General features: G+C 42.6%; 2 protein-coding genes across 3 annotated transcripts in view; one reads left to right on the top strand and one right to left on the bottom strand.

Annotated features, from left to right (window-relative positions):
• The window catches only part of LOC139311782 (zinc finger protein 850-like), a 300,225-nt gene that overhangs the window by 204,457 nt on the left and 75,719 nt on the right, over nt 1-20,049 (bottom strand). The gene's annotated exons all lie outside the window — the stretch shown is intronic.
• On the top strand, nt 1,043-10,739 carry LOC139311785 (zinc finger protein 665-like). The gene is made up of 5 exons (XM_070936299.1): nt 1,043-1,150; nt 3,970-4,096; nt 4,220-4,287; nt 5,184-5,310; nt 8,514-10,739. The coding sequence occupies exons 2-5, from the start codon at nt 3,970-3,972 to the stop codon at nt 10,541-10,543; spliced, it is 2,352 nt and encodes a 783-aa protein (XP_070792400.1). The 5' UTR covers nt 1,043-1,150; the 3' UTR covers nt 10,544-10,739.

The following is a 20,049-nucleotide window of genomic DNA, read 5'->3' as shown; positions in this document are numbered from 1 at the left end:
TAGTCTGGACAGCCACATGTCAGAAATGGTATAGGGCAGGGGTCTCCAAACTTGGCAACTTTAAGACTTGTGGACTTCAACTCCCAGAATTCCTCAGCCAGAATTCTCCCAGGATTCTGGGAATTGGAAATCCACAAGTCTTAAAGTTGCCAAGTTTGGAGACCCCTGGTATAGGGTCTCCTTGCTTGAGCAAGGGGGGCTGGACTAGATGACCTCCAAGGTCCCTTCCAACTCTTGTTATTTGGTTACTATTTTCGGGGGAGGGGGGGTGTTGTGAAGAGAAAGTTGTGAATCAGTGGTGGGCGATGAGAAGCTAAAACGTTTGAACGCCTCTTCTGCATCTTTCTTCTCCCAGAAGGGAAATGAAAGCCTCAACTAGTTATTGTCAGAAGTGGTACAGAAGTGCCTGAGCAGGGGGGGGTTGGACTAGATGACCTCCAAGGTCCCTTCCAACTCTGTTATGAACGTTGAAGCAGCCTCGCCGATCCCCTCTCAAAGCCGATTGGGATCCTCCTCTCCTTCCAACCCCCCTGGAAACCACAGCGCCAATCCACCCAATGGTTCTGGCAACGCATCCGTAGATCTTGCCTTCGGGAGAGGGACGGAGCATGCGCCAGAGAGCTTCGCGAGCAATTGGCTATTGCAGGAAAGAGGCGGAAAATGGGGGGGGGAGGAGGAGGAGGAGACGGCCGCCCTTTAAAAAAAAAAAAAAGTGGGGGGGGGGAAAGCCGGAGGGGTGGGAGGCTGCCGGAGTGTTGCCTCTCTAGGAAGAAGCGCTCTCTCGCCCCGCATTCCGAGACCTTCCTCCCCCCCCCACCCCGAAGGAGGCGAGGGCGGGGATTTGTACCTAACAGAAGAGCCGGGAGCGAGTTGCCCAGATTGGGATCGTGGGGAATCGCGAACCCGCGTGTCCCGAAAGGCTTTTTTTCCCGAGAAGGCTGGAAGGGAGGTGGGGTGGAGTGGGGGTGTCCCCAAAAAAGGGGTAGGGGGGGTGGGAAGGCAGAGAGAGCCCCCCCCCAACTAGCCGGTTCAGCCCCTCTGTCTCTTTCCCACGGAGATCCCCGCGGGTGCCGCGATCCTGGGAGCTTTTAAAGCGCCTTCCCCGCCGCCCGTGGGATTGACAGCCTTAAAGAGGACCGAGGAGCCAAAGGTGAGGCAAGGCATCGCCTTGGTTTGCATTTGGGTTTATGGCCCTGCTGGGGGGGGGGGACCTTTATGGAGCGGATGCGTGGGAAAGTGGCAAGAAGCGCATCTTTCGGAGGCCTTTCCGAAGTTGTAATGTAGGCAATAGCCAGAGCATTTATTATTTATTTTTATTTTTTAAAAAATTTGATTTATATGCCGCCCTTCTCCGGAGACTCAGGGCGGCTTACAATGCGTTAAGCAATAGCCTTCATACTTTTGTATATTTTATACAAAGTCAGCTTATTGCCCCCACAAACTGGGTCCTCAATTTACCTACCTTAGAAAGGATGGAAGGCTGAGTCAATCTTGAGCCTGGCGAGATTCGAACCTGCAGTAATTGCAGGCAGCTGTGTTAATAACAGGGTGCTTTAAACCACTGTACTACCAAGGCTCTTTATTTATTTATTGCATGTATTTATATGCCACCATTCTCCCGAAGGACTCAGGGCGGCGAACACAAGAGCCTTGGTAGTACAGGGGTCTAAGGCACCCTGTTATTAAGCTGGTTATTAAGACCAGCTGCCTGCAATTACTGCAGGGTTCGAATCTCGCCAAGGCTCAAGGTTGACTCAGCCTTCCATCCTTTCTAAGGTAGGTAAATTGAGGACCCAGTTGTGGGGGCAATAAGCTGACTTTGTATAAATATACAAAAGGATGAAGGCTATTGCTGAGCACATTGTAAGCCGCCCTGAGTCTTCGGAGAAGGGCGGCATATAAATCAAATTAAAAAAAAAAAATTAAGAAACAAATACAATAAAATCCCATTTTAAACCAAATAACTAATTAATAGTAAATAATAAAACCCGGAATCAGAGTCAGCCTATTTGTTTGAACAGCCAAGTCTTCAGGTCCCAACGGAAGGAACGGAGATCAGGAGCCGTCCGGAGCTTGGTAGGTAATTCATTCCAGAGGGTGGGAGCACCCACAGAGAACGCCCTACCCCTGGGCCACAGCGAGACGACATTGGCTCGCCGTCGGAACCGTGAGGACAGCGGCCCTATGTGAGCAAACAGGACGGTGAGAGGCAGGCAGGAGAAGATCCTGCAAATATCCCGGACCTAAGTCATGTAGGGCCTTATAGGTGAGAACTAGCACCTTGAAGCGGAGCCGGAGAATATTTAGACTTATATACCGCTTCACAGTGCTTTACAGCCCTCTCTAAGCGGTTTACAGAGTCAGCCTCTTGCCCCCCAACAATCAGGGTCCTCATTTTACCCACCTCGGAAGGACGGAAGGCTGAGTCGACCTTGAACCTGGGGAGACTGGAACTGCCAAACTGCTGGCAGTCAGCAGATTAACAGGGTTGGAAGGGACCTTGTACGTCATCTAGTCCAACCCCCTGCCCAAGCAGGAGACCCTACCTACACCATTACAGCAGAAGTAGCCTGCCCCAGGGGCTCTCCATCGCGGGAGGTTTTTTTCAAGAAAAGACTGGGCAGCCACCCGTCTGAAAGGGTAGAGCCTTGGTGGCGCAGCAGACTAAAGCACTGTGAAGTAACACCAGCTGCCTGCAATTACTGCGAGTTCGAATCTCACCAGGCTCAAGGTTGACTCAGCCTTCCATCCTTTCGAGGTAGGTAAAATGAGGACCCAGATTGTGGGGGCAGTAAGCTGACTTTGTATAAAAAAGAACATTGCTGGGGGGGGGGGCAAAGCCCTACTAAGTAGGTATATACAAAAGTATGAAAGCTATTGCTTAACGCATTGTAAGCCGCCTTGAGTCTCCGGAGAAGGGCGGCATATAAATCGAAAAATAAATAAATAAATAAATAAACAAATAAATAAATAAATAAATGAATGAATGAATGAATGAATGAATGGTCTCCTGCTTGAGCTGGGGGTTGGACTAGATGCCCTCCCAGGTCCCTTCCGGTTCTCTATTCCGTTGGATCTATTGATTGAAGCCTTTTCTTGGTGGCTCAACCTTTGCTTTAAATTGTTCTTTCCAGTGTCTTAGAAGGGGAGGCGCAGACTTTCTTTGCAGGCTGAGTATATCTGGCTTGTCCACAGGAAAGCCGGATCAGCCTCCGCAGGCTCCTTGCTAGATGCAGCTGGGAAGGAGAGGAGCTGAATAGACGCCGTGTGAGGAAGCTGTCGAGATGGACATGCCAAAGTTAGGTGGAGAATGGAGAGGAGCTCCAGGCCTTTCTATAAGTGAGCCCGAGGAAGGCAGGGAGGCCTAGGCTGGAGTCAGGTGGGAGACCGTCCCCGAAGAGCCCCTCGACTCAGAGGTCGAGCGCTTCTGCCACTTTTGCTATCTGGAGTCCGCGAGACCCCGGGAAGTTTGCAGCCGCCTGCAGCAGCTTTGCCATCGATGGCTGAAACCTGAGAAGAGCAGCAGAGCTCAGGTGGTGGACTGGGTGATCCTGGAGCAGTTCCTGGCTGTGCTGCCCCCTGGAAATGGCGGGCTGGCTGAGGGAGTGCGGGACAGAGAGCTGCTCCCAGGTGGTGGCCCTGGCTGAAGGCTTCCTGCTCAGCCAGGCCGAGGAGCAGAGGCAGCAGGTGAGAGACTCGATCCTGGGAGAATCCCCTTGGGATATAGTTTCCTTTGATTGACTTGTCCACCTCAAATGTCACTTTGTAGTAATAGAAGAGACTTTGGTTTCCCTCCGTTTCAGCTCCAGAGAGGGGTTTCCCCATCCAGATTATTCCACAGGAGGGAGGATTTGCGTCTTTACCTATGGATATCAAATCGTCCATCTTTGAAGGCATAGAATAGTTCTCTTGTTCCAACGTTCAGTTGTTTTAACTTTTGTCCTCCTGTGATTCTGGCTGTTATTTCAGATGCAGGAGCCCTTCACGAAGGCAGTTTTGGTACCACCTAAAGGAAGAGAAGGTCTTTCTGGTCCCTCGATGGAGCAGCTGTCGGGAAGGATCCCTGAGGAGGATCCAATTCGGGTCACGTTGCCACGTAAGTGAAGGTTGGTTCTTGAGGGCATTGAAGCTTTTGAAGTGCTTTTGTTTGTGTGCTGTTTTTACACAAAGGTTTTGGGCCGGGGTTAGTTTATATGCTTCCCTTTTACCTCAATCGCAGGGAGCAGAAGGCTGTTGATGGACGTTGCTGAAACATCTCCTCTGTGTGGTGAGGCAGCCATAGCGCAGGTAGGAGAGCTTCATTAAACCACAGAAATCTCTGGGAGAGGATGGGAATGTCTGATTTGATCATGGGATAATGCGGAGTTTGTTAAGGAGATTATATATTGAGATCAGGCATTAGCTCAGTCTCACTTTGTAATGGTTATTTAAGCACAACCCCACAAATCAATATTATTTATTCATGTAAATAGCTGAGTATTTAAATGTCCTGTTCCTGCATTGGTTTAAAATAAACCCTTTGCTGCCTAAGGCAGATGCAAGGAGAGGGACCAGCTAGCATGTTGTGAAAGCAAAGACTCGTTTTAATTTATTTACTTTTATTAAACCATTAGTAGGACTACTTACAACATGTTAATAAACAAAGCAATTAAATTACAACACTAAGGGTTGATTAGCATTAAATAAGTTACAAAAACACATCGGATTCAAAGATGTTTATATCAGGTTAGCATTTATGCAAGATGATCGCTCCTGAAGAAAATAATACCTTTGGGGCGTAAAAAAGAAACGAAAGGTTTCCAAGCAAAGCATGTCAGACAAATTCACGTAGTTCTGAAGATGATTTGCGCCAGAAAGAAATTCCAACCTTGCAAATGGATCATAGTGCCTCTCCTTCCCTGTGTATCTCTAGGATTCCCATGTTCAACTAAGAAAGGCTCTCAAAGATGGCTTGCATGGTTAAACTCCAACCTAGAGGTCCCAGTTCCATATTTGTGCGCATGTGAATATTTCAGAGTGGTAGTTAATCTTTCAAGAAGCACCTATAAGAACTGATTTGGTAAAAAAAAAAAAAAAAAAAAAGCATTTTCTCTTTTGCAAAACTTTTTGCTATTTAAGATATATGAAATCTGGGACAGAACTTCCTGGAATTAATGTTGAGGAACGTATCCTTTGAATTGCAGGGTTCAGTGTCCTTTGAGGAGGTGGCTGTGTATTTCACGGAGGAAGAGTGGGCGCTGCTGGATCCCAGACAGAGAGCCTTACACGAGGAAGTCATGCTGGAGAATTTTAGGAATGTGGCAGCTCTGGGTAAGGGCCTGCTTTGCTCTGGGCTCAGTTAATTTATTAATTAATTTATTTATTATTTCAATTTGTATACCGCCCTACTCCCGAAGGACTCAGGGCGGTGAACAGCCATAGAATAAAACATATGAATACAAAATTTAAAATAAAATAAAACGAATTAAATAATTTGGCTGAAAATTTAAAACCCCAATAATTTAAGACCGAATTTAAAATTCCCATTTAAAAAGGGGAGAAACTTAGGTCAGGCCAGCTTGGTGAAATAAAAACGTCTTGAGCGCGCGACGGAAGGTACGCAGATCCGGGATCCTCCGTATCTCCGGGGGGAGCTCATTCCAGAAAGTAGGTGCTCCCACAGAGAAGGCTCTCCCCCTGGGGGCCGCCAGTCGACATTGTTTGGCCGACGGCACCCGGAGGAGCCCCTCTCTATGGGAGCGTACTGGTCAGTGGGAGGCTATTGGTGGTAGCAGGCGGTCCCGCAAATAACCAGGTCCTAAGCCATGGAGCGCTCTAAAGGTGATAACCAAAACCTTGAAGCGCACTCGGAAGACCACCGGGAGCCAGTGCAGCTCGCGCAGGAGAGGTGTTACATGGGAGCGCCATGTCGCTCCCATTACCACCCGCGCGGCCGCACTCTGCGCCAGTTGGAGCCTCCGAGTGCTCCTCAAGGGGAGCCCCATGTAGAGAGTGTTACAATAGTCCAGACAGGAGGTGACGAGGGCATGAGTGACCGTGCGTAGGGAGTCCCGATCTAGAAAGGGACGCAATTGGCGGATCAGGCGAACCTGATGAAAAATCCTCCCGGTCACGGCCATCAAGTGCTCTTCTAAAGACAACCATGAAAAGTCTTTTGTTGTAAGTGCAAAGAGAAGAGCACCTGATTAGAATAAGCACAGGAAGAAAGTGACCTGTGTCTCTCTGACTTCTGTCCCTCATCACCACCCAGTTTCCTAGGTTACCTAATATCCAATGGCAGTTCTCATACTAGCTGTTTGGTCAAAAAGCCCTCCTTTGGCTCTGAATAAATAATGTGTAAACTCCCTGTAGGGCTGACACCAAGTGGCATTATTTCCCTGAGTACTTCAGTCCAGCTGTGGGACGCAGTGGCTCACTGGCTAAGACGCTGAGCTTGTCGATCAAAAGGTGGGCAGTTCAGCGGTTCGAATCCCTAGTGTCGTGTAATAGGGTGAGTTCCCGTTACTTCTCCCAGCTTCTGCCAACCTAGCAATTCGAAAGCACGTAAAAAATGCAAGTAGAAAAATAGGGACCACCTTTGGTGGGAAGGTAACAGCGTTCTGTGTGCGTTTGGCATTTAGACATGCCTGCCACATGACCACGGAGACATCTTCGGACAGCGCTGGCTCTTCAGCTTTGATGAGCACCGCCCCCTAGAGTTAGGAATGACTAGCACATATTTGCTTGGGAACCTTTACTTTTTACCTTTTACTTCAGTCCAATATTGGTCTATCGGCCAAAAAGATAGTGTTTGGAAACCTGGGAAGATTTCAGGAAGCTACATAAATTTAAATTTAGTGCTGGACTAGGCAAATGGCACACAACTGCTTCATAAGCAAATTCATCCTTTAACATTCCTGCCGTGATACCATACTTATTGGCAATATAGCATCTTCTCAACATTGAACATCACACAATTAAAATTTCCTTTCATTAGTTTATAGCTTCTCCAGTCAATCCCGGAGAATTCAGGATTCTTCTCCTGGTCCTCCTACTTGGTGCTGTTGCAGTTTTCTTGGTGTCCATATTGCCTCCTGTCTGCTGGGCTTGCTACCGCCAGCTGGATTAAAGCCCCCACAGTGCAGGGGCTCTGTTGCTGCGGGGCATGTCACTGCCTCCTTGCTGTCCACCTTCCTGGGTGCCAGGTTTCATCTGTCGCAGCCTGCTACTGCCAGGAGTTATGCAGAGCTACCATGGAGGGGCAAACTATGAGGAGGAGGTCCCAAGGGTGCTTTTTCAGAGGCAACTGGACTTTCTGTTTTGTTTTTTTTAAAAGACGTTTCACTTCTCATCCAAGATGTTCTTCAGCTTTGTCTGTATGGTGGGGAATGGAACAGCTGTTCATTTGCATTCATTAGGATCAGCTGAATAGTGCAAATGGGTGTGGAGCCTTCTTGGAACTGAAAGGACTGCTGTCAGGGTTCCGACGGATGCCCTAATTAAATCACAACTACAACACAGTCCTTTCAACAGTTCCAAGAAGGTTCCACACTTATTTGCACTACTCAGATGACCCTGAGGACACAGATAAACTTCCAAGTGGCCTCATCAGCTCTCCAAAAGAATGCAAATGACCAGCTGTCTACAAGGAGTATAAATCCTTCCATTCCCCACCATCCTGTCAGAGTTGAAGAAGTTTCTTGGATGAGAAGCAAAATGTCTTCAAAGAAAAAACAAAAGTCCAGTTGCCTGTTGAAAAAGCAACTTTGGGACAATCATGACTCGGATGACTGCATGACTTAGAATCTTCATAGACATATGAGGAAGAGCTGGTGGTGAGGGGTGGGGATAAGCCCAGCAGTGGTAGAGCCCATCGGCTGTGTGGCTTGAAGCCAGCCAATGACAGGAATCCCAGAAAAGGGAAGCTATTACAGATGCCAAGGAAGAAGAACATAATCATATAGATTATGTTCAACTGGACCTTCTTTCCAGTTGACAACAGGAAGGAAGGTCCGCTAGAAGTGGAATACAGGATTGTCTTCATCTTGGCCATGCTATTCAGGGTGACCAAAAGGACAGAGATGGGAGGGGGATAGATCAGGGGCTGCTGAAGCCGAGGCAATTCTACAATCCCCTTGAAAGTGTCCCTTGCTTTGGAAGAACTTAGTTTGGAGGACGATCTGTACAGCATAGGGCATTTCCAAAACTGCATTTGCTATAATAAACATCAAGGCATCAATTGAAGAGGCGCACAATTCCTTCATTTAATTCTTAATCACCCCTTGCTCTTAATCATTCAGTCTTTGGATAAAGATTAGATTTTTTTTTTTTCATAAGGAAAAAAAACAGAAAAACCTGATAAAAGTAAAAGGGAGTAGTTGCTACTACTAAAAATAAAATAGAAATCTGGTCCCTTCCAGGCATACGAAGAGGAACTCAGTAAAATCTTAGATAGTCAGAAATAACAGATGGAGCTTTTTTTTTTTTCTATTGTGAATGTAGTGACTAAGTTTTTCTTTCCTTTTTTCCCAAAGGTTATAACCAGAAACAAAATAATTATAAGGAGACCAGGGAAGCTTTATTACAAATGATCAAGTCTGAAGAAGGCCTGCTTGGATATCAAGGGGCATCAGAAAGGAGTAAGAAAACCTGCGTAATGAAGGGAGGGAAGAGTTTGCCTTCTTTTGAATATAATGCAGTCCATGACTTCCCAACCCAGCTAGTTCAACAACGAGAAGATAAAGGAAAATATAGTGGATGTGGTGAGAAAGGCGACAAGAAATTTGATTTCCGTAAATACCAGACCGAAGAGGAACAATACGCACATCAAGATGATGGGAAGAGTGTCAATTATACCTCTTCCATTAATTTACATTACCAATCATATCTCAAGGACACACCATATGCATCTCTAAATTGTGAAGAAAGTTTCAATTTGAACAGTCAACGTATTTCCAATAATAATGAAAAACTGTGTGAGTACAAAGAGGGCTCCAATAAGAAACAGTTGCTTATTTTACCTGCAGAAACTCCACCAAAGGAGAAACCATATAAATGTTTGCAATGCGGAAAGGCCTTCGCACAGAAATGTAAACTTACCATACACGAAAGAATCCATACAGGGGAAAAACCATATGTGTGCCTGGTCTGTGGAAAGACCTTCACACAGAGATGTAAACTAATCATACACGAAAGGATCCATACAGGGGAGAAACCATATATATGCCTGGTGTGTGGAAGACGATTCAATCAGAGCGGTCACCTAACAAGACATAAAAGAACCCACACTGGGGAGAAACCGTATACGTGCCTGAAGTGTGGAAGGAAGTTCAGTGAAAGTTCAAGTCTTGTGATGCATGTAAGAAGCCACACGGGAGAGAAACCATATATATGTACGGAATGCGGAAAAAGCTTCCGTCAAAACAGTGTCTTTGTTTGCCATAAAAGGATCCACACTGGAGAAAAACCATACAAATGCACAGAGTGTGGAAAGAACTTCAGTCAGAATAGTAGCCTTTTGAAACATAAAAGAATTCATACAGGGGAAAAACCGTATCAATGCCTGGACTGTGGAAAGAGATTCAGTGTCCGCTCGGATCTTACATATCATAGAAAAATGCACACGGGAGAGAAATCATTTAAGTGTTTGGAATGTGGAAAGAGCTTCAATTGCAACCGTTACTTTGTTCGCCACAAAAAGATCCACACAGGAGAAAAACCATACAAGTGCTTGGAGTGTGGAAAGAGTTTCAGTCAGAACAGTCACCTTGTCAAACATAAAAGGATTCACACAGGGGAGAAACCCTATCAGTGCCTGGAGTGTGGAAAAAGCTTTACTGCAGCCTTACATCTTACATATCATAGAAGAATGCACACAGGGGAAAAACCTTACAAGTGTTTGGAATGTGGAAAGAGTTTCAATTGCAGCAGTTATTTTATTTGCCATAAAAGGATCCACACAGGGGAGAAACCATATAAATGCCCAGAATGCGGAAAACGATTCAATAGGAGCAGTCATCTTGCTTATCATAAAAGGATGCATACAGGAGAGAAACCGTACAAATGCACAGAGTGTGGAAAGAGCTTTTCATATAACAATGGCCTTAGGTACCATCAACGAATCCATACTGGAGAGAAACCATATACCTGCTTGAAGTGTGGAAAGAAGTTCAGTGCAAGTGCAAACCTTATGATGCATATAAGAATCCACACTGGGGAGAAACCGTATAAATGTAAGGAGTGTGGGAAGAGCTTCCGTCAGAACAGCGTCTTTATTTGCCATAAAAGGATCCACACAGGAGAAAAACCGTACAAATGTACAGAGTGCGGCAAGAACTTCCGTCAGAACAGTAACCTTATCATACATAAAATAATTCACACGGGAGAGAAACCGTACGAATGCACAGAATGTGGAAAGAGCTTCAGTCACAAAAGTCACCTCACGAGACATAAAAAAATCCACACAGGAGAGAAACCCTGTAAGTGCACAGATTGTGGAAAGAGTTTTAGTCGAAATAGTCACCTTACGAAACATAAAAGAATCCATGCAAGAGAGAAACCATAACTTGGGAGCCTTCATCACACAAGTATTTTCTTCTTATAAAGGGAAAAATAGAAATATGTTGACTGTAAAGTTCAGTAGCCTTGTCAGACTTAAAGAAATCCACATGGCAGAACCATAAAAATGCTTGAAATGTGGAAATCAATTTAAAAGAGTGTTGCACTTATTTCTTATAAGAGATTGTATTGTGGGAAGAATGTCTGGAGTAAATGGAATTACCAGGACGGGCCATTTTTTCCCCTTAAAAAAACAATACAAGAGAAAACACATAAATGTGTATGTTTGGTTGAGCTACATGGACTTAAATGTGCGATGTGTGGAAATACCGTATCCATTTAGCATAAAAAATATACGTAGGTATGGGTCAAAGAAACTGCTTTAATAAGGCCTATCATCTTACATCTTAAGAGACTTTCCATTCAGGAGAGAAACTGTAAATGAGCAGAATGTGGAAAGGTAGTGACAGCTGGGTCTGTAAAGTGGCCCTGACAAAGAACAACTTCATTTTGCTACTCGCAAAGAAATTATAATTATTGCCAAATAATATTTCCAATTGGTTAATCCTGCATGTGAAGCCATTTTTTTTATGTGATACATGCAAGAGATGAAGGGTTTGGATATCATTTTGATCCCCTGAAGAGATCTCTGTTTAAAATCCTGGATCTGAGCTTCACTTCTTATAACTTCCTCCATTTGGCTCTTCTCAGGGTTATTACCAACCAGCGATTATGAAATTTTGTAATTATTTTTTTTCTTCCAACCTGCAGTGTAAATGTTCAAGGTGGACCCAAGTTAGGTGTACTAGCTTAGTTCATAAAATAGGCCTCAGTTGGTAATTGCTGTCATTTGTTGAAACAAAAGAAATCCTAAATAGACATCCAAAACATTTTCTTTGATAAGGAAAATGTGAAAGAAGAGAAAAGATTGAAAGGACTCCAAAGAGGAATGCCTGAAGAAGGAGGAATTATTGCTATTTATTATTATTATATATACCAGAATGTGAAATCATAGCCACCAGTTCTTTAGTTAGTGCTGGTCTTCATATTCTTATGGTTTGTCACACAGTCATCTAGTTTAGACTGGATTTGGCATTATATTTTTATCTCACTTTTTTTTTTTTTTTACATTTGGAGACCTCGAGGTGGCAAATATACCCAAATCTTTACCTTCATTTGTGATACCCAAATATCTCCTATTTTCCCCAAAATCCTGTGGAGTGGCATGGGCCAGACTGAGAGTGAGAGATTGGCAAAAGTCACCCAAAATGTTTAGGTTGAAAATAGAATAGAATAGAATTCTTTATTGGCCAAGTGTGATTGGACACAGAAGGAATTTGTCTTGGTGCATACGCTCTCAGTGTACATAAAAGAAAAGATACATTCGTCAAGAATCATAAGGTACAACACTTAATGATAGTCATAGGGAACAAATAAGCAATCAAATCATATTAGGAAACAGTCAATATGAATCGTAAGGATACCAGCAACAAGGTTACACTCATACAGTCATAAGTGGGAGGAGATGGGTGATAGGAAATGAACTGAAAAGGTTGGCAAGGGATATTTTAAAAAGACTTATAAAAGAAAACATGCCATCAGTACACAAATGTTCTATGGATTTGGCCAAAAGGGGGGAAATGAACTGAATTTTTATTTTGCCTCATTTGTTTTGACCAAGGAAGTATGAATCCATCTCCCCATTGTGAGAATACCTTGCGAGTATTTCCCCCATTTAAGAGAGTCAGACTGGGGCACAGTGGGGTTCATGAGAGAGCTCAAGTTAAGTGCCATGAAAACAGACTGAAGCATGCTTAGCATTGTTTTACAAAAAGGCAACTAACAGGGATATAATATCCCTGTTGAAGCATTTGATGAGATGCCCTTTAGAAGACAGAAAAGATTTGTCCTTGATTGTCCCATAGTGCTGAATAAATAATTGAATTTTACAAAAATGTCACGATGATAATGGTGAAACTGTCAAATACTCTTTTAAGATTTAGAATAACAGAATTGGAAGGAACCTCGTAGGTCATCTAGTCCAATCTTCTGCCCAAGCAGGAGACCCTACACCATTTCTGACAGATGGCAGTCCAATCCCTTCTTGAAAGCCTCCAGTGCTGAAGCACCCACAACTTCTGAAGGCATTGGTTGATTGTTCTCATTGTCAGAAAATTTCTCCTAATTTCTAAGTTAAATCTCTTCTTGATCAGTTTCCATCCATTGTTCTTGTCTGGCCTTCGGGTGCTTTGGAAAATAGGTTGTCGTCCTCCTCTCTGTGACAGCTTCTCAAATATTCTCAAACATTGCTATCATGTCTCCCCTGTCAATTCCTGTAACAATTTTTTAATAGGTTTTAGCTTGGGGAGTCAAGTGGGGGATGGAAGAAATGGATTTGACATCCTCCTTCAGCCTGATGTTTTCTCATGTGTAAAGTTGTCTATTGGAGAGTCTTGTTATTTCCTGTGTATTGAGCATTTTCTTGTATTTATCTTCATTGCCAATGATCTCTTGACTTGCAAGTACTTCCATTTAAAAATAAATGTATCATTATTTGTATATTACCATGATTTCAAGGAAAATTTTTGATACAAATATATATTTAAAACAATGTAGTAAAAAAGGTGGGAAACAATATGAACAATAAAAACAGGGGAATAACTAAAATAGCTTGAATAACCATTTCTCATTTAAAAGACAAAGGCCACTCTTTTGAAGACACCAAAATCCACATTTTGGACAGAGAGGACTGCTGGTTTGAAAGGGGTCAAAGAGGCTATCTATGTCAAAATTGAACAGCTCTCTCTCAACAGAGTGGGAGGGATACAACATCATCTATCTTCAGTCTACAACAGTCCTTCAAGAAGGCTCCACACTCATTTGCACCATTCAGGTGAACCTGATGACACAGATAAACCTCCAGGTGGCCTCAATGACTCTCTAAAGAATGCAAATGACCAGCTGTCTGCAAGGAGTATAAATCTTTCCATTCCCCACCATCCAGTCAAGAGCTGAAAAAACTTCTTGGATGGGAAGTGCAACGTCTTCAAAGAAAAACCAGAAAGATCATTTGCCTCTGGAAAAAAGCACCTTTGGGACAAGTGACAGACAGCCCTTTCCTCCTGAAAGCTCAGAAAAGGTTGTATTAACATAACCTGCTAAGGCAAAGCTATTCAATTGAACCTTCTGTTTAGATTCACATGAAATGGACAGCAAAAAATGACTCGGTCACATTATAATGGGTTCACCTGGGGGATGACAGGCTTCCTATTACCTGTATCTTTTCACTGCAAAAAGATAGCAGTGAAAGTGTCAAACCCAGAGCTGAGGATCCAGCCTTGTTTCTTTTGTTTCCTCTCTGCATCTTCTGTCAACTGCTTTTATTTATTCATTTGTTTGCATCCCATTTTTATTCTTTGAGCAACAATAGTGAAATCAAAACCCCAAATCCTTCCAAATGGATTTTCTGGGGAAGCTGGGAAGGGGCTGATCACTCCCAAAGCAAGGAAATGGGAAGGAAGGGGAATCCTGATCTGGTAGTAACTGACCAGTTCAGCTCAACCTTGACTTCACCTGTAGAAGGCCATTCTTTGGCTTTTGTGGAAAGAGGCTGGGTCTGGCGTTCTATTTTTATGAAGAACAGCCCTTCTCTGAGGCAGATCCCAAAGAACTGGGAATGATCAGCCTCGTCCCAAGCTCTCCAGAGGAAACACCAGCCTGCAAGCTGGTGACATTTATTTATATGTATGAGAAAACAGATATAAGTATAAACATGGACATGAACACAGGAAATGAGTACGAATAAATGGGGACAGTAGGACAGGGACAGTAGGTACCCTGGTGCGCTTACGCACGCCCCTACAGACCTCTTAGGAATGGGGTGAAATCGATGATATAGTTTAAGGTTAAAATTCTGGAGGTTTGAGGATGTAACAACAGTCAGGTAGTGCATTCCAGGCATTGACCACTCTGTTGCTGAAGTCGTATTTTCTGCAATTGAGTTTGGAGCGGTTTACCTTGAATTTGTATCTATTGTTTGCCCGTGTATTATTGCGGTTGAAGCTGAAGTAGTCATTGACAGGTAGGATGTTGTCTTACTTACCGGGGGAAAGAGAAGGAAGTTGGATCCTATCTGAAGAGGTAATCACATTCAGGGTTTTTTTTTTATTTAGCGTATGGCAGGGGTCCCCAACCCCTGGTCCATGGACCGGCACTGATTCACATGCCAGTAACCAGTCCGCACAAATAAGCAAAACTCCAGGCAACACACGAAACCATGCCCCCTCCTGTCCACGGAAAAACCTCTCTCCACAGAACCAGTCCCTGGTGCCCAAAAAATTGGGGGCCTCTGGTGTATGGTACCTACAGAGGTCATGCAATCACTGACATACAATACTAATTAAAAAAAACCTCATACAAACAAAAAAATAACTTTAAATAAAACATCACCAAATACACACACATATAAACTGATACAATATATGAGACAAAATATTAAGATAAAACCATTATAAAGTCACTATAACATGGTGCAATAGAATTGCAATAGGATGGATATTATAATTCGATATCTAAGAAAGCTAACGATGCAAGTGCTTCTGGTGTGGCTGCAATGAGATCTTCCCAGATGCCTTGAAATTTCCTAAGGGAACATTCTTGTACTATATGTGATATTGTTTGTTGTGATGTCCTACAAGCTCTCTGCTGCGGTGGCCATAATACATGTATAGACCAGTTTAACTGGTTGGACACGTGTATGGAGCTTAGCACCGAAATAATCTATGAAAAGCGGGTTCATATGGATACTCTCTGAAGGGCCCTATTCGTTCTCTCTTTGTTAATAACAGGCTGTGCCTGCAAAGGCAGAGACATCTCCTTATAGAACGGGGCCTCTTTGTTGGCAGGTGATGGGATGCTGGGAACAAAGCCAAATATGATAACACAGCCAGAGTTAAGTTTTGTTTTGCACCTTAAGTATTGCTTTCCTAGAAATCACGTGATTTACTGTAATAGGTAAGAATGTGAAACTTATGGAGAATATATGGATGTTTTTCTATCTCTTGTATGTAATATGAGATGTGTAGCCATAATAACGCCTTCTGATGACGCTGTATTTTGATAACTAATAAAAGAGGGTGACGGAGTCAGCTCTGGGCGCCATCATCCCGAGAAGCACCTGCGTTTGTGTATTCTCTAATTCGGCCATTCATGATGAGCCCGCCAAGTTGATTCCAACATATGGTGACCCCGACGTGATTCATGGATCGAGCACGTCTCTTGGCACCCTCATACTCATTCGGCTGGAAGAGCCTCTGCAAACCAGGGCCGGTCGTCGGCGAACGAAGCACCCTCCCATAATCGTGAGTATAGGGACAGAATTCTCTAAGCATCAGGTTACGCACCTCCACGAACTTAGAGAATTGGCCAAGTCCTCAATCATTGTTTTAAAAAGATAACGGGAAAGTCCTGCCCGTGAAAAGAATTTGATTTACCTTCTAAAATACAATTGGCAATATTATCCGGCTTAACCGGAAAAGGGCTCTTTAAAAGTGAATATGTGGAGACAGATGGGAACATGCCTCCACGAACCTCCCCAGCCCTTAAAAAATTTTTGCACTCTGGAGATTAGTTATAGAGTGTTTAATGATACATTAAAAATAATAATAATAATAATAATAATAATAATAATAATAATAATAATAATAATAATAATAATAATAATAATAATAAAAAGCCTTCAGGACACTGTTAATAGTTCCTTTTCAGACTTTGTTGAGAGATTGCTCTCACGTTAAATCACCCACACAGACGCGCACGGCATGAAATTAAACATCAGCTCCTTTTGAAGGAGTCAGTTACACCCCCACTAAGCAGAATTTAAAGAAACAGACAAAAAGAAGGGGGATGGAATATAGAATAAATTCTTGAATTGCTTTCAGTCTGTCTACCGGCTGCAACTTTGCACGTTTATTTGGCAGATATGATTAAAGTGTGTCAGGATCATCGTATAGATGACATTTTAATTGGAGCACAAAAAATACAACCTAATTGGCTTTTTGAAAATACAAAATGATTTATGTGTAAATGAATTGCACATTGCCCCAGAGAAAATACAGCTGTACACTTCTTATCTGTATAGGGCATAAACTATGTGCAATCTCTTTCTGCTCCGGCTAAAGTTACCCAAAGTTAAATTTGCAACAATTACTGGGTACTATTAATTGGGACTGCTCATATTTCTCTTTACCTATGCATTTACTTAGCCCATTATTTGAGTTATTGACTAAAAGAAAAAAAAGCCAGGAGATTTAATTCTGTTTTAGAACAGCAAAAAGTACATTGCTTTATTTGTCTCATTACCATCTAAAAATGTTTTACCCTTTATTTAAGCTATTGCTGAAATTATAACCATGGGGCATACGCCAGACTGTCGAAGAAATGGAACTGATCTAATAAATATTATTCTTTCTATCTCAAAATCTGACTTTCACTTTTATCTTCAGAATAATTCATCTCTTCAGTGTGCTCTAACTGACTATGTAGGCTGTATTTCATATCATTTGCCTAAAGATCCTAGGTTTATTTGCTTAATGATTTTCTCCAGAGGAGCCATTGCTTACAAGGATACTCATGACGACATCTGGAAAGAATCTTACACTAATTGTCTGCGACTATCTTAGCTTTCACACTTTTTCTCAACAAGCTTTTAATTTGATCTCTGACTCTCAGTATGTTTCTCAGGCTGAAAAAATAAATAAATAAATTGTTTATTGTTCTTCCCACCCGGGGTTTAGCAGGAAATAAAATTAGAGCCTGTCTAAATGGGAAGACTCAGATAATTTGAACTAATCAACTTGAAGTGATTTCTGTTTAAAAATATTTTGTTGATGTACATCTATAATGATAGTGTGTGGAATTGATATGCTTGGCTGGCCAGCAAAAATTGACTGGGTTTGAACTTGAAACTGTGGAAAACCGGGCAGTGGTTATGGGCCCATATCACTTTTTGTGATTATGACTGTTGCCTGAATTTTTTCACTGTTTTGGGAATAAACTAGTTCATTGAAATAATTTGAATGACTGATTCGCATGAAGGATGTATTATACAAAAGGTCTGATTGCAGTACAGATGTGAATGGGTGTGTATTGGATTGCATGAAATGTAATTTTGTGTATAAGCACCTTTTTTCTTTTCTCTCCCTGCCCTCCGAGGAGAAGGGAGGCTTGGTCTGTTTTAAAAAATTTTTCCTTTCCCTCACCCCCTCCTTTTTTTCCCTGGGAGATGAGAGGCACGAAAGGGGGGGGGCTACTTTGTACTTTTAACCATTTTTTTTTCTCTCAGAGAACGAGCCAGAGAAAGGCGGGAGTGAAGGGTGATATCTGATACCTGCCTTTGCAAAGCACTGTCTTGGCTCAGAATGAAATACCTTCTTTTTCCTTCTGGAAATTTTTGACGTTTCAAATACTTTCATACCCAATTCTATTTCAGAGCATTGACTCAAAATACTCCTTAATGTTTTTATGTCTACGTGCATTTTGCATACTTAACAGATGGCATGTTTGTTCTTTGTTTGTCTGTTTGTTTGTTTATTTGTTTGTTTCTTTGTCAGCAGCATAAACTGCTGCCATTTTTAGGAATTATCACAGAGATGAGTTAGAAATTACAATATGTAGAAAGAGAGATAAAATACTTAGGACATTTAATTAATGAAAGAAGTAACACCTGAAGAGTTGAGGAAATTTTTTAGGATTGACTGGATATTGTAGGCTGTGAATAGATAATTGTGCTATTTTGAATAAAGACTGGTATGTAAAGAACCCAGTGTTATAGGGAATGTAAGAGAGAGTTAGTGAAGGAAAGCAGAAAGTTGACTTTTGGAAGTATGCTTGTTTATAAGGAGATTTAGAAGGACAATCAGATATTGGTACAGAGAAGGAGTTGAATTGTTTAAGAGAAAGTTGGTTTGCACAGATTTGGGCTGACTTGGAAGTCAGAATGGCAGTAGGAGAAAGGACTTGAATGTTTAGTGTTATAAGGAGATTTGTTTATTGGAAGGTTATAGATGTTATGGGTGGTGGAGACAGAGATTGGAAGAGGGAAATGACAAAGCTGAAACTGCGCTCATGGTTATATCTTCCATCACACCATGGGACAGTCATGCCTATTTTCATCAAAATAAAAAGCATTAGCGAAACAATTTGGTCTCACGGCAGCTGAAGCGACTGCCATCATACAACAATGTCCTACCTGTAGTCAACAAGCTCATTCTATCCCTATGGGTGTAACCCTAGAGGACTAAAAGCTTGTGAAATTTGGCAAATGGATGTAACTCAGTATCCATCCTTTGCCCCATGGAAATATTTGCATGTTTCCTTGGATACTTATTCAGGACTTATTATTGGCATTCCCAAAAAGGGAAGAAGCAACCAAACATGTAATAAATCATTGTATTCGGATTTCTGCATCGATGGGACGCCCAATTGAACTTAAAACTGACAATGGATCTGCTACACCAGTACTGCCTTTGCAGACTTTTGTAACAAGTGGTCCATCACACACAAATTTGGCTTATAAAATTGAAAGAGGAAAAATGCCTTGGCCTCCCAGCCATGCAAAACAAACTCAATCTTTGCTTATATACTTTGAACTTCCTTAACCTGACTGGACAGCCTCCCACATCGGCTGCGACCCGCCATTTTTCTGCTTATCCATCAGCTGCCCAAAAACCAAAGGTCTATTTCCACCAACAACCTGATCCTGCATGGAGAGGACCTGCTGACCTTATTACCTGGAGCCATGGATATGCTGCTGTCCAGGACAATGATCGTATCATTTGGATCCCCAAAAGACACGTAAGACCATTTCATTTACAACAAAAAGAAGGAGAAACCCCTGGTGCTGAGATTTAAGAGAAAAAACATCTTGCTGAGTCCTCCCGGCAACAGACTCTTAACGCAAGGTGGTGACCATCAGCTTTGCAGAACTACACCGGAAGTTGGTCCCCTGCGCACAGCGAATATTCATCAGGAGGAAACTACCTTCACATTGTACATATACATTTTAACACTTTCTTGCATGTACTAATGTTAGTAGAAGTTTAGGAGTAGGTTTTGTGCGTAATTGTTTTTCTAATTTTGCTAGTAATTTTGTTTCACACGTATAAGTGACTATGATTTGTTTATGGCCTTGGACATTGTTAGCTTTGGGACTCTCAAGTGACCATGTAAGGAATATCAAATCCCCACATACATACACTTCAAGTCAAGTACGCTCCTGCCAAAAACACATTGTCTATGCACAAGGTTCTTACTTTCTACCTAAGTCTACTCCAACACCTAAGGTTCCCATATTGACATTTCCAGCTGAGGGGGGAGTGGATAAGGACAATGGGCCTCTGCAACAATTGCATAAAGGAGACTATATATCATGGATTCTGGAATTAAGTCACGATCTTGCATCTATTGCCCCTGCGTCTCATGATCCTTCATGTCAGCAACCTCTACATTCAATCA

Source organism: Pituophis catenifer, unplaced genomic scaffold (genome assembly GCF_029215685.1).
Source record: "Pituophis catenifer annectens isolate HBS135680 unplaced genomic scaffold, rPitCat1.0.hap2 SCAF_2, whole genome shotgun sequence".
Classification (NCBI taxonomy): Eukaryota; Metazoa; Chordata; class Lepidosauria; order Squamata; family Colubridae; genus Pituophis; species Pituophis catenifer.
The sequence above is the reverse complement of the archived record's forward strand: the minus strand, read 5'-3'. Positions and strand labels throughout refer to the sequence as shown.